Below are 11,116 nucleotides of genomic sequence, written 5' to 3'. Positions count from 1 at the left end.
ATTGTGGACTCCAGTTTTGTCTCTAGCCAGCTGGAACGTACCCTGAGGTGGACAGCAGTGGGCAGATGCCTTGTGTAAGAGTTGGGAATCTTCCATTAGAAGATCTTTTTGTCTGCTAACTGTAGGTAAGTGAGCACCTGTTGTGGTTGAGGGCTCCCCATGTGTTAGCAGTGTAGTTTTAAGCACCATAGCACTGCAGTGTGATGTGTGTGGGCCTCACTGCCAATCATGGTTAGCTGACACGGGAAGGAGGTCACAGCTGGAGCTCAGCTTAACCTCTGAGTAGGGCCCTGGTGAGACAGCTCTGTCCACATGAGGCTCCTTCTCTTTTGTCCTCTTCTGTGTCCCAGCGGGTGCAGCACTGAGCACCTGAGAGCAGCCAGCTGTGCTGCACCGAGCGGTTTGCTGGCTGTGAAGAAGCTCTGCTGAGCCGTGTGACCAATGAACCTTCACTAGTAAAGGCTGAGCTGTTCTGAGGATACTCGTTTCTGTGCACTGACAGCAGCCAGTTTTTCAGAACGGTGCTTGCATGCTGTCTGTTTTATGTACGCAGATTCCATCACAGCACAACTCCTCACCTTTTACCATAAGGAAGGGTGCAGGTTTGTTGTATCATTCAGGACACCTTTATGACTCACTTAGAAATGGTCCTTCTGCTGAAGGACAGATGAAGAAAGTTAACTTAGTTTTCTGAAACGTCTGAGCAAAACCTGGTTTGGGCCCTGGAGCTGATGGCAGCCCAGTGCTGCTGGATGAGCTTCTGGCAAGGAAATGCCTTCCTCATTTGTATGTTCCCTGTGGCACTGACACAAAGCTTTGCTGGTTGGATGGCTATTTATTTTGCTAACCCTTCCATTTGGTGCAATGTGCACAAAGATGCTGGTAGCCTTGTCTCTCACTGCAGAACGCAGCCCGTGATGGTTATAGGAGAAGATAACAACAAGAGCATCTTTGAGTTTGGCCGTGCCCATTTGCTTTAAGTCATCCTGTTGCTTCTTTGTCCCTAGGAGCAGGAGTGCAACTGCACACAGTGCTGCTGCTGTGCTGCTGGGATGAAAGTACATCCTTTCAGTGGGAGAACAATGGAGGTGTGTTTCTGGCTGGTGAATGCTTCTGATTTTGTGCTTTGTGCTGGGGAGTGAATGGCACTCATAGCCAGCTCTGCTGGAAATGTGGTTCCAGTTGAGTTTGCTTGAAAGAGAAGTCAACCAGGCTGTATTCTGCAGCAAAGGTGATTTAAATGTACTGTTTTTTTCCTGATTCTGTAGTATTCTCCAACAACAACAGAGTGAAAAATAAGAGCAGGGCTGCTGTGCAAACACTGCTTTTCAAAATTAAAAACCCAGTAAAGCCAGGGATCTTGTGACACAGCGGCGCTGCCAAGGGTGAGATGATCTGATTTTGCAACAGGGCCGGGGCAGATTGCTACATCTGGGAAATGGGCTGCAGATGTAAACCATGCGCTGCTGAGAGCTGCGGGGTGCAGGGGGTGCAGCAGTGGGGTGAGTGCAGAGCTCCGTGCTGCTCCTGCAGTCTGTCCTGCTGACGGTGTGCAAGCACAGATCAGTCAGAAAAGAGCCTCATGACGACCAGCTCCCCACAAGCCACCCGTCTCTGTGCAGTGCTTTGTGGTGCCTGGTGCGGGGCTGCCAGCCAGGGGCTGTGCTGGGAGGAGCAGTGCTTTCCCTGAGCTCACTGTGCTCTGCCTTGCATTGCCCTGGCCCCAGCTGCTGCCCAAGAAAATCACAGCCCAGCTTGCCCTTGCTCCGCTTCCACTGTTAACATCCTTACAGGCCTGAATTAGCTGTTTCCCATTGATGGTCGAGTGAGCACTGATTTGATGGGTAAGTGGCACGCTCTTCTTCCTCACTGGGTAGAACAGATACAACCACAAATCTGCTGCTGCTCGTGTTTTCCTTCCCGTTCTTCCTCTTTAAAAAAAATCCTCCACCTTCCTCAATTCCCCACTTGCTGTGAGCTCCATAGCAGCCCAAGGTTGCTGTGTTTGCCTGTTGTTGCCCGGCCCTGAGCTGATGGCAGGGCAGGCAGCTTTTGCTGCTCCCTTATTGCTGCACTGCTGCCTCCATTCACATCTAAATTCAGAGCTTTGTGCCAGGTTTGTGTGTGAGCTGCAGCCCTGCGGTGAGGCTGTGCTCCGTGCTCCAGGCTGACACACCAGCTGCAGTTTGTGTCACTGTACCTTCCCCTGCCTGTCTTTGGGTTCTTGCAGCACAGAGGTTGCAGACACAAATTAATGCCCTGTAATTGCCTACCAGTAACACAGAAACAAATGTGTTTTGCAGCATTCTTTCAGTGTTTACTAAAAAGCAGACTTTGCTCTGGCAGCCCTCTCTGGCAGCCCAGCCCTTGCTGAAGGTTAACGGCTCCTCCAGTTAATGATTATCTCCATGTGCGCAGTGTTTCGCAGCTCTAACAGGTAATATATGGCCATGCAATGGCTACGGGCAGCTGGCACAGGGCCGGGGAGCTCATGGATACAGCCATGCTGGGCCCAGGACCCGCTCAGCCTGAGCTGCACCCTGCCTGCCAGGTTGTGGAGCTGTGGGAGACCAGAGGAGGGCACGGCGATGCTCAGAGGTTGAAGCACCTCTGCTATGGAAACGGGCTGAGAGCTGGTGGTGTTCAGCATAGAGAAGAGAGAGAAGTTGCCAGTAATAGCACAGCTCCACGCCCCACAGCCCTGCCTGCCTGCTCCAGGAGTGCGAGGGTGAGTTTCCAACTGCAGCGATGGGGACCAGGGCAGACATTGGCCCCCTCTGCCTGTGCAGTCGGGGCCAGGAGACAGCTGTCCCATCCATGGCAATGCCACAGAGAACTGCAAAGCAGCTCGGCTGGGGCACACACACTGCGCAACTTTGCAGTTGTTGTTTACCCTGGGCACTGTGCTGGGTCCCAGCCTCTGGCACGAGAGAGCAGAGCCGGCCCTGTGCCAGGCAGCCCTGTTTGCCTCACAGGGAACGTGGCTGCCTGCAGCTCCCAGCACAGCCCTCACCTTTGCCTCCCTGGCCCAGAAACCCAGCGGTGCTGAGCCCAGACTTTGGGACTTTGGTCGCAGCCACAACCTCCTGCACAGGACGGCTGCGCACACAGCACAGCGGTGCTGGGGTGGCTGACCACACCTGTGTGGCTCTGGGGAGGGGGCTCTGCAGGGTGGCACACTGTGCTGAATGTGGACTGCACCTCTGCATGGGAACCCTGCGGCCAGGGCTGTAGAAAAGAAAGCTCTAATCAAATGGGGTGCAGAACCCCTCTGCCAAGGACATGGCAGTCTGCTACTAAGCCCTTTGCTTCCTCTGTCTTTGCTGTCTTTATCTTTAAGGCCTGCACCAACCAGCGTGCTGGTAAAGCTGAGCCCTTCGTGTTAGTTGGAGGCAAACGTGCAAAAAAAGACTGCAATGCCAGGCTGCAGCTCAGTGAAATGAAGGCCAAACAGCGTCTGCAGAAGCACAGAGGTGCAAAATGATGACAGAAGAGCATCTACGGCCAGGATGTGCCCGTCTGGCTGTGCAGATCAGAGCAGCAGGCACAGACCCAGCGCCACGTGCCCAAAGGGTCTCTGGTGCCCCACAAACAGTGGGGGTTCCCCAGCACAGGATCAGGGCAGCAAACAACCCGGTTTCTGGGCTCACCCGTCACTTTCCTCCTGAGGTCAGGGCCACAAGTGCGGAAACGCTGAAAAAGCTGCCCACAAAAACCCAACCCAAATGTGTTCTTAAGGAGAAGCAAAGATCAGAAATACTGTAAGAGATGAACACCAAAAATAGCAGCCGAAGTTCCCTCTGTGCGCTCCCTGTAGGCAGCCAGCTCTATATTTGTCTTCACTTGCCATTCTGCTGCAATCAATTTGCAGTTGCCGCTGGCGAGGAACCCATCCATTAAAAGCCTGGCTGGGATCAGCAGAGAAGATGTTTGCAGTAAAATATTTGGCCGTGTCCATAGACAACCCAAACACCTCCTGCAGATCCTCCAGCTGCAGCCATACAGCAGCCCAACACATGGGGCCATCGTGCAGCTCAGCTGTGAGCCGCACACTGCTGGCACCTCACCTGCACAGCACCAGCCTTTGGTGCTGGAGCCTCCGGCCAAGGCGCAGCACATATCAGAGTCTGGGGAGAAAGATTTGCTCTGCAGCTGCTGGGAGGCCTGGGAGCATTTGGCATTTCTGCCTGCTGGCTCCTTATCTATCTCGATGATTTGCTGCCAGCAGTGCTGGGGAGGCGCCTCCTAGGGGGGTCCGTTGCTCTTGTGGTCAGATCAAATGTTTTCCATTATCCCTTTCATCGCGGGATGAAAGCACAGACAGACAGGAATCACACGGCTGCGCCCTTGGTGGGCTGCTGGGAAGCCACTCTCACTGCCCCAGAGCGCTTCCACTGGGGCATGTGGGGATTGGCAAAGTGAAGCAACAGCACCGTGAGCAGTGAGTGGGCTTTGCTTCCTGCCTGCTCAGTGTGGATGGGGGCTCTCACACATGGGGATGCTGCACACAGAAACCTTCATCCCACAGGATCCACAGCACAGGACGGAGCCACCTCACCGCTCGCTGAGTCCAGCACAAGGCTCCTCTAGTGCCGGCAGTGTGGGAGGCACGCAGCACGGGCAGCCAAGCACAGCAGCAGAGAGGGGACCCAATCCCACCTATAAATAGCGCAGGGAAGCAAGCATCGGGCAGGGAACGCGGCCATGCGAGCTAAAGGACAATGCTGGCAGAAAAGCAAATAGATATAATTAACCATTAATAAACAGAGGCCAAAGATTAGAGAGCATATCTAATATCAGAAAAGTGAGACCTTGGGAGGCTTTCCAGGGGGGAGGGCTGAGGACAGCTGGCCCTGTGTTCCAAGCTGCTTTTCAGGAGCCATGAAGCTGCAAGCTGCCAGCTCCAGCTGCTGTGAGTGCACATGAGCCTTCTGTGTGAAAGGGAAGATTCAGCCGCTCCATGACGTCAGGAGCACTAAAACCTCACGTGGGATTGGGAAGCTGCCTCAGCACAGCCCTGCGGGGTCAACGTTGACCCAGGGCCTCAGCCTGCAGCCCAGCCTGGGCTCCTCAGCCCCAGACAGGACCTGCAGCTGTTACCTGCTCGGCTGCTTTGAAGAGGGGTTGCAGCACACACAGGACTGCTGCTCCCATTGCTGGGGGCTGCAGGAGCACAGCGACAGTGGGAAACACTATGATTCCAACTGCTGTTGCCAGAGGATGAGGTCAGTGGGCTGCACGTACCCCAGCTCAGGGTACCCACTTCTGGTCTTGCAGCACTGAGCCCTGCAGCAGCAGTATCCCTGTGGGTGCTGCAGGCATCCCAGCACCGTATGGAGCGCAGTGCCTACCCCAGCAACAGCTCTGGTCCCCACCCCACAACCTGATCAATCTCCCACTGCAATAAATCCCATTTACAAAGAAAGTGGAAGCAAAAAATTCCAGCAATGCCACAAAGGGGCCGGCAGCTGCCTGTCTCCTTCCTGCTTGGCCCATGGCTCTCATTATCCTTCTGCAAAGCAAACAGTGCTAAGAAGGTGGGGGGTGTTGGGCAGCCCTCCCTTGCTTCCTGACACAAGGCTTCCAACATCCGTTCCTAGCAAACCCCACTGGCATGGCTGTGGGTGCTGCAACCCTGGTGCTGCACTTGGGCACAGCTCAGAAGCCCCAGAATGGGCAGGGGTTGACATGGGCAGGTGTAACCCCACAGCCATGGCACAGTGCCTCTGCCCGGCTGCCCCCAGCGTGGGGCTGCACCCCCAAGCACCCCAGTGGTGTTCGCTGCCAGGTCTCAGGGAGCGAGGATGCACTGCCCACCCCGTGCCACTGCTTTGCAGCAGAACAGCTCAGTGTGGAGCAAAAGGAGCTACCAGAACACGTTACTCATTTCCAGACAAAAGCTATGTTAAAACCTTTTTTTCTTTCTCCTAAGCGCACTGACTACACGAGCACCACAAGCAAAGACAGCAAAAATCTGCTTGCCCATCTTTGTAGCACCTGCAACACAGCCTCTCCATTAACATAATCTCTCCATAATCTCCATTCTAATCTATTACGGAAAACCATTTTATGCTTACAGAGTTCATTAAACTGCAACAGCTCCAGCAACACTGTGAATTCTGCAACTTTAAAATGCACCGAAGCAGGTGGCAACACAAGAGATCGATACCCCTGCATCAGGAAGAGGCCAGCCCAGCAGAAGCAGCAAACTGCACCAGCAGCTCAGCTGCAGGAAAGCTCTGCACAGCTCCAGGAATCGTGTCTGGCTTCGTACCCTGCAAAACACTGCAGAAACCCCCTGCTATTCTTTAAATGAATTTCAACTTCCTATGGTTGAACAAGGATGGAATCACATCCGCAAAGATCCCCGAGTTCCTCACAAGCACCTTTAAACATAGGAATGAATCATTTCCTTGCACGACAATCGATGCTGTAATGCTGTGATCCTGGAAATCACAGCTGAGGGTCAAACACGAGCATCCAAAGGAAAATAAAAGCATTTAATTGCAAAACTTGTTACCAAAAATTTTTTACAGCAATTTCCTATAAATGGAGACCTCAAGCTCTTAAACCACTGATACAATGTGCTGGTTACAAAGGCGACCACAAAACCACCACCTCAGCCAGACAGGGGAGGGTACTGCTGTGCTCTGAAAACACCCGAGGTGAACTGAGAAGTCGTGTTCAGGATCTACTGCACCACCTGCAAGTGATGGTAACACATGTTACATCTCCCAGGCTGGCATTTCTGCACTCCGTAAGGCCTTTTGTAAGCATCCTGTGTGGCTATGGAAGGAAATACTGGAGATACCTATGCAAGCAGCAGCCCTCAGGGATGGCTGAAAAAAAATGCTGTGATGCTGTTTCTGTTCCCACTGCTGTTCCAGGCTGTCAGTTCTGGACCCAGAGGGCAGCTCTGAAGTGGGGCAGCCCAGCCCCCAGCTGCCCAGGGGCTCCAGCGAGGCCAGCTGCCAGCGGAGCGCACAGTGCTGCAGCAGCGGGCACACTGCTCACTGCACAGCCTCACTGCTTGCCAGGCTGCTAGAGATCACGTGGGTGCAGACACAGCTCAGTTCAGAGCGAGCGAGGCCCTGTGGAGACTGACAGCAGTCAGTCCAGCCAGGAGGCAAAAGGAAAAGATGGAGTCGGTCCTTTCTGAGAACAAGCAAAAGTCAGCTGGAAAGGAGAAGCAGGACAAGCTGCAGCCCACAGCTGCTCTCCTCCACAGAGCCTTCCAGCAGCTCAGGCGCTTCCCCAGCACACCGATTTGTCCGGCAGACCTGGCTTGCCTGGAAATGATTACCTGTAAATGAATCTCTTTCACAATGCAGCTGTTATTGAGGCAGTGTCCTGCAAAGCTGGGCTTTGCCTGGGCTGCTGCTGGCTGTGCAGAAAGGCTCCAGCTAATCCCCAGCGGAGCTGTGCTGCCTGCTCAGCTGAACAACAACAAAAAGGCCTTTCCAGAAAGATGCAGTTGTGGGAACGCAGATCTCCTGAAAACAAAGCCACATTAACCAGCCTTAACAAAGCAACAGTTTTCTTGCACAGTGAATGCGGGTGCTTTCCCTCTCCCCAGGACAAATGTCTTTTGGGCTCTTCAGGGCCATGTAGGAGGCCACCTCTTCTTTTTTGCTGTGCTGCTGCTACCAGGAGCTGAAGTCCCCAAAGCCTGTGCTCTTTTTCTCTTTCTTTGCAGCTGTGCTTGTTGAGGGCCCATCATCTTCCACGCTGCGCTTCCTGGAACCAAAATGAAAACACCCCTTAGGTTATGCAAGTGCTTGTAAGTCACACAGGCACAAAGAAGCTGACTAAGTTGCTGTCCAAATCTGTACACATAAATACACGCCTTTATGCAGAAGGCAGACAATAGTATTTTTGCAAATGCTGTTACAGAAATCTGATAAAAATCAAGCAGAAGGCATCCACTGCAATTTATCCAAAGCTGGCTGCAGCTGAGGCAGCGTTCTGTGCTGTCATTAGGAAAGCAAGAGTTGCTGCCAACCCCAGTGGGTCTACAAAGGGTATCTGGGAGAGGGTGCTTTGGGACAAGCCTCTACAACCTACCAGGTACCCTGAAGCTCCCACTGCAGGCCTGGGAACCTACTGGCTGCACAGGGAATCGGAGCAGCAGACTGATGCAGTTTTAAGGCAGCTTCTTTGTGCTCAGGAAAAGCTGCTAAAGGAAAAGATGTCTATGGGACAGTGGCCTTAAGAAACAGCTGGAGAAGGGGAAGAGACCAGAATAAAAGATGGAGCAGGAAGCGACACTACAGTTCTCCTGCTTAAAGACTTCTGCATTGTGGACACATATGTACAGTCGTGGAGTCTGCACACACTGCTGAGGACCAACTCAGCCACGTTCAAATGCTGGGAAAAAAAAAACCTCAGAACTTTCAGTTTTGAAAATTATCAGAACTAGAGGGATCTCCAGCTCCTGCAGGACAGCGTCTGTGCAAAGCTTGTTGGCACTAAGCAATCATCTGGCATGTTCCAGAGCTCCAGCAGGTAGTGAGAAACCAAGAAACAGCAACGGACAAGGTCAGCAACCAGCAGGAAAGGCAACTAACACTGAACAAAGACCAGATGGGCAGGGAACTTACGCTGCAGCCATGTTAATGTATTTTCCAACTCCCTGCCGGTAAGTTTTAGGAGTCTGGACCTCCTTCTTTAGTGGGACCATCTCAGCTTTTGTTTTGGCTGCTTCTTCTTCCAGCTGAACCTTCTCTCTTTCTGCAGCAACCTATGGGGAAGCAGAGTGAAATCTGTTACAACAGCTCGTCCAGAGTAAGGAGACCATGACTATAGTTCTTTGAAGCTCTACAGCACTCTAAGACAGCAATCAGCACTGCTGCAATGACAGGGTTGACTTTAGGAAATGGACCTCAAGAGCCACTACAAACCTGCTGTCTGCAGCCATTACAACAAAACTTCTTTCTCACCTCCACCCATAGTGGGCATTTGGAAAGGAAGCTACTGTTAATGGTGAGGAGGGGAACTGTGCCAGACCGAGCTCCAAAGACCTCTCAGCTGAAACAGCAGCGGTGCTCCCTGCGCACAGTGCAATGTAAGGAGCAGCTCTTCCAACTTACCTCGTGCCCATGTGGTCCAGGGCCTCCCGCATGCAGGGGTGGTGCAAAGAGGAGGCACAGAAAAGTATACGGTCTCCACAAGGGATCAACCAGGGCAAAAACTGAAGTCACTGAGCTACAGAGTTCTCAGAAGAGCTTTGGCCTATCAGACGAGGGAATGCCATCCTCACCTGCGCATCTGCCTCCTCATATGGGTCAACAAAAACAGTTGTTGCCTGGATTCGTATTTCCTCCTGCGAGCAGAAGAGGAGAACATTGACACTCTGGTTAAATGGCACCATCTGGCCCAGGTTCTGCTTCAGGGAAGCAGCAGCAGCAGGGTGACCACGCCACGCAGCTCGCTATCCCCACACAGCTCCCGTCACTTCCCACTTACCTTGGGACGGTCCGTTTTCGGGTCACTTTCCACGTTCTCCATAGCAGTCAGAGTCTCAAAGCCGCCGACCACTCTGAGAGAGAAAGACAACTTCCAGCTGTCACAACATCACCGAGACATTCCCACACTCCCACATCCAACACCGTCTCTGCCCACCCGCTCTCCCAGACCTTTATACCGCTGTGTTTAGGGGAAGGGCGATCAGCAACTGCACTTGGAAGACTGAAGATAATGTCATGCAAGGTGGAAGGTAAGATTTTTTTCTCTCAAATCTGGGATCTGAGTTTAGGTTTAAACACAGTAAGGAAAAGTCAAATATTCAGAGAGAATGCAAAGACATCTCCTCCCAAACAGGGCAGCCTTTTGGTGCAAAGAAAGCAGCCAGATGGAGAAGGAGCAACTGTGGACAGCTGTCTGTGCAAGAAAAAACAAATCCATTGCAAAATGGCTTCATTTGCTAGTGCTACATCCATACATTTGTATCTCTTTTGTTACTATGAGCTTTGAAAACTAAACCAGACTGGGTCAAGAAAGGAAATGTTTTCATTCATTTCCCATTTTTTTCTTGCAGCAATGAACCTGGGGGGCAGAGAGCTTTGGGAAGGCAGCAGAGCACCACATCGTGGGCACCCCTCATCATAGGCTGTATTGAAGAGCATCCCCAGCTGCTCATTTCTCAAGACAACGTATCCAGATATTTGCTTCGAAACATTAAAAGGAGCCTGAAGACTTGCGGTCTGTTGTTGGTGCTTTTTTCCTGTCCCCTCCTTATCCAAAAAAGAAGCATGGAACAATGGAAAAATTCCAGAAAAGGATTTTTAGGTAGGATAAATGGAGTGATCCAGATAATTACAAGCCCGTCTTCCTGGCACCTATCCCAGCAAAATAATGTAATAGTGGAGACAGGACATGATTAAGAAAGAAAGGAAATAAGTAACAGCAATCAACAAGGTTCTGTGGAAAACAGTCTGCCAGCAGCCTTCTATCTCTGAGCCACCAGATGTGGTTAATAGGGATAACAGCGTCAGTGGGACGGACTTGTGGAAGGTGCTGATATTTTGATTAAGAAACCAGAATGATGCAAACACAGCACGCCTTAAATCAAAAGTCCGGCTGACAGGTGTGAAAATCTGCCTTCAAATAGGAACCACTGCGTCAGTTTGTTTCCAAGGGGTCCTGCTGGGATCACATCTTGGTCCCAAGATATTTACCAGTTTTATCCACAGCATTGTCCCCAACTAAATGTGAAAACAGCTATACTTAGAACAGCAGTAAATAAAGCCCACTGATGCCGGGGGGATCCAGAGCCTTTAGAAATGCAGGCTGTAGCTGGACAACATCCGTGTTAACACAGCCAGGCCACATGGCCAGGAACCAAAACCACACCTGAGGGACAACGAGGAGCAGCCTGAGCTTATGGAGCCAGCAGAGCTCAGGAGCTGCGCAGTGAGAGGGCAGGACCTGCTGCCCAGGGAGCTGAGGGCTGCACCTCACTGCACCACCTGGCTAACATGGGCACTAAGATGACCAACACAAAGACCGGGCTGCAGAAAGCACAGCTGGGTTCCAGAGGCTGCTGCCAATCACCTGCCTGAACAGGTCCCTGCAAACACTCTGTTGCTGTTTGAGCTTTCCAAACTTCTCTCAAGGT

General features: G+C 52.1%; 1 protein-coding gene and 1 long non-coding RNA gene across 2 annotated transcripts in view; one reads left to right on the top strand and one right to left on the bottom strand.

The window, feature by feature from the left end:
* Positions 1–1,709: 1,709 nt before the first annotated feature.
* LOC140259651 (uncharacterized) lies at positions 1,710–10,199 on the top strand. The gene is made up of 3 exons (XR_011905424.1): positions 1,710–1,844; positions 6,080–9,715; positions 10,037–10,199. It is a non-coding gene; the product is annotated as an uncharacterized lncRNA (long non-coding RNA).
* The window catches only part of PPIL2 (peptidylprolyl isomerase like 2), a 47,753-nt gene continuing 43,116 nt past the window's right edge, over positions 6,480–11,116 (bottom strand). The window contains exons 17-20 of the mRNA XM_072351161.1: positions 9,466–9,538; positions 9,260–9,322; positions 8,601–8,740; positions 6,480–7,737 (exon numbers count right to left, since the gene is read on the bottom strand). Of these exons, the coding sequence (XP_072207262.1) occupies positions 7,644–7,737; positions 8,601–8,740; positions 9,260–9,322; positions 9,466–9,538 (370 nt within the window). The 3' untranslated portion in view covers positions 6,480–7,643. The remainder of the gene's footprint in view (positions 7,738–8,600; positions 8,741–9,259; positions 9,323–9,465; positions 9,539–11,116) is intronic.

This window comes from Excalfactoria chinensis, chromosome 16 (assembly GCF_039878825.1).
Source record: "Excalfactoria chinensis isolate bCotChi1 chromosome 16, bCotChi1.hap2, whole genome shotgun sequence".
Taxonomy (NCBI): Eukaryota; Metazoa; Chordata; class Aves; order Galliformes; family Phasianidae; genus Excalfactoria; species Excalfactoria chinensis.
The sequence above is the reverse complement of the archived record's forward strand: the minus strand, read 5'-3'. Positions and strand labels throughout refer to the sequence as shown.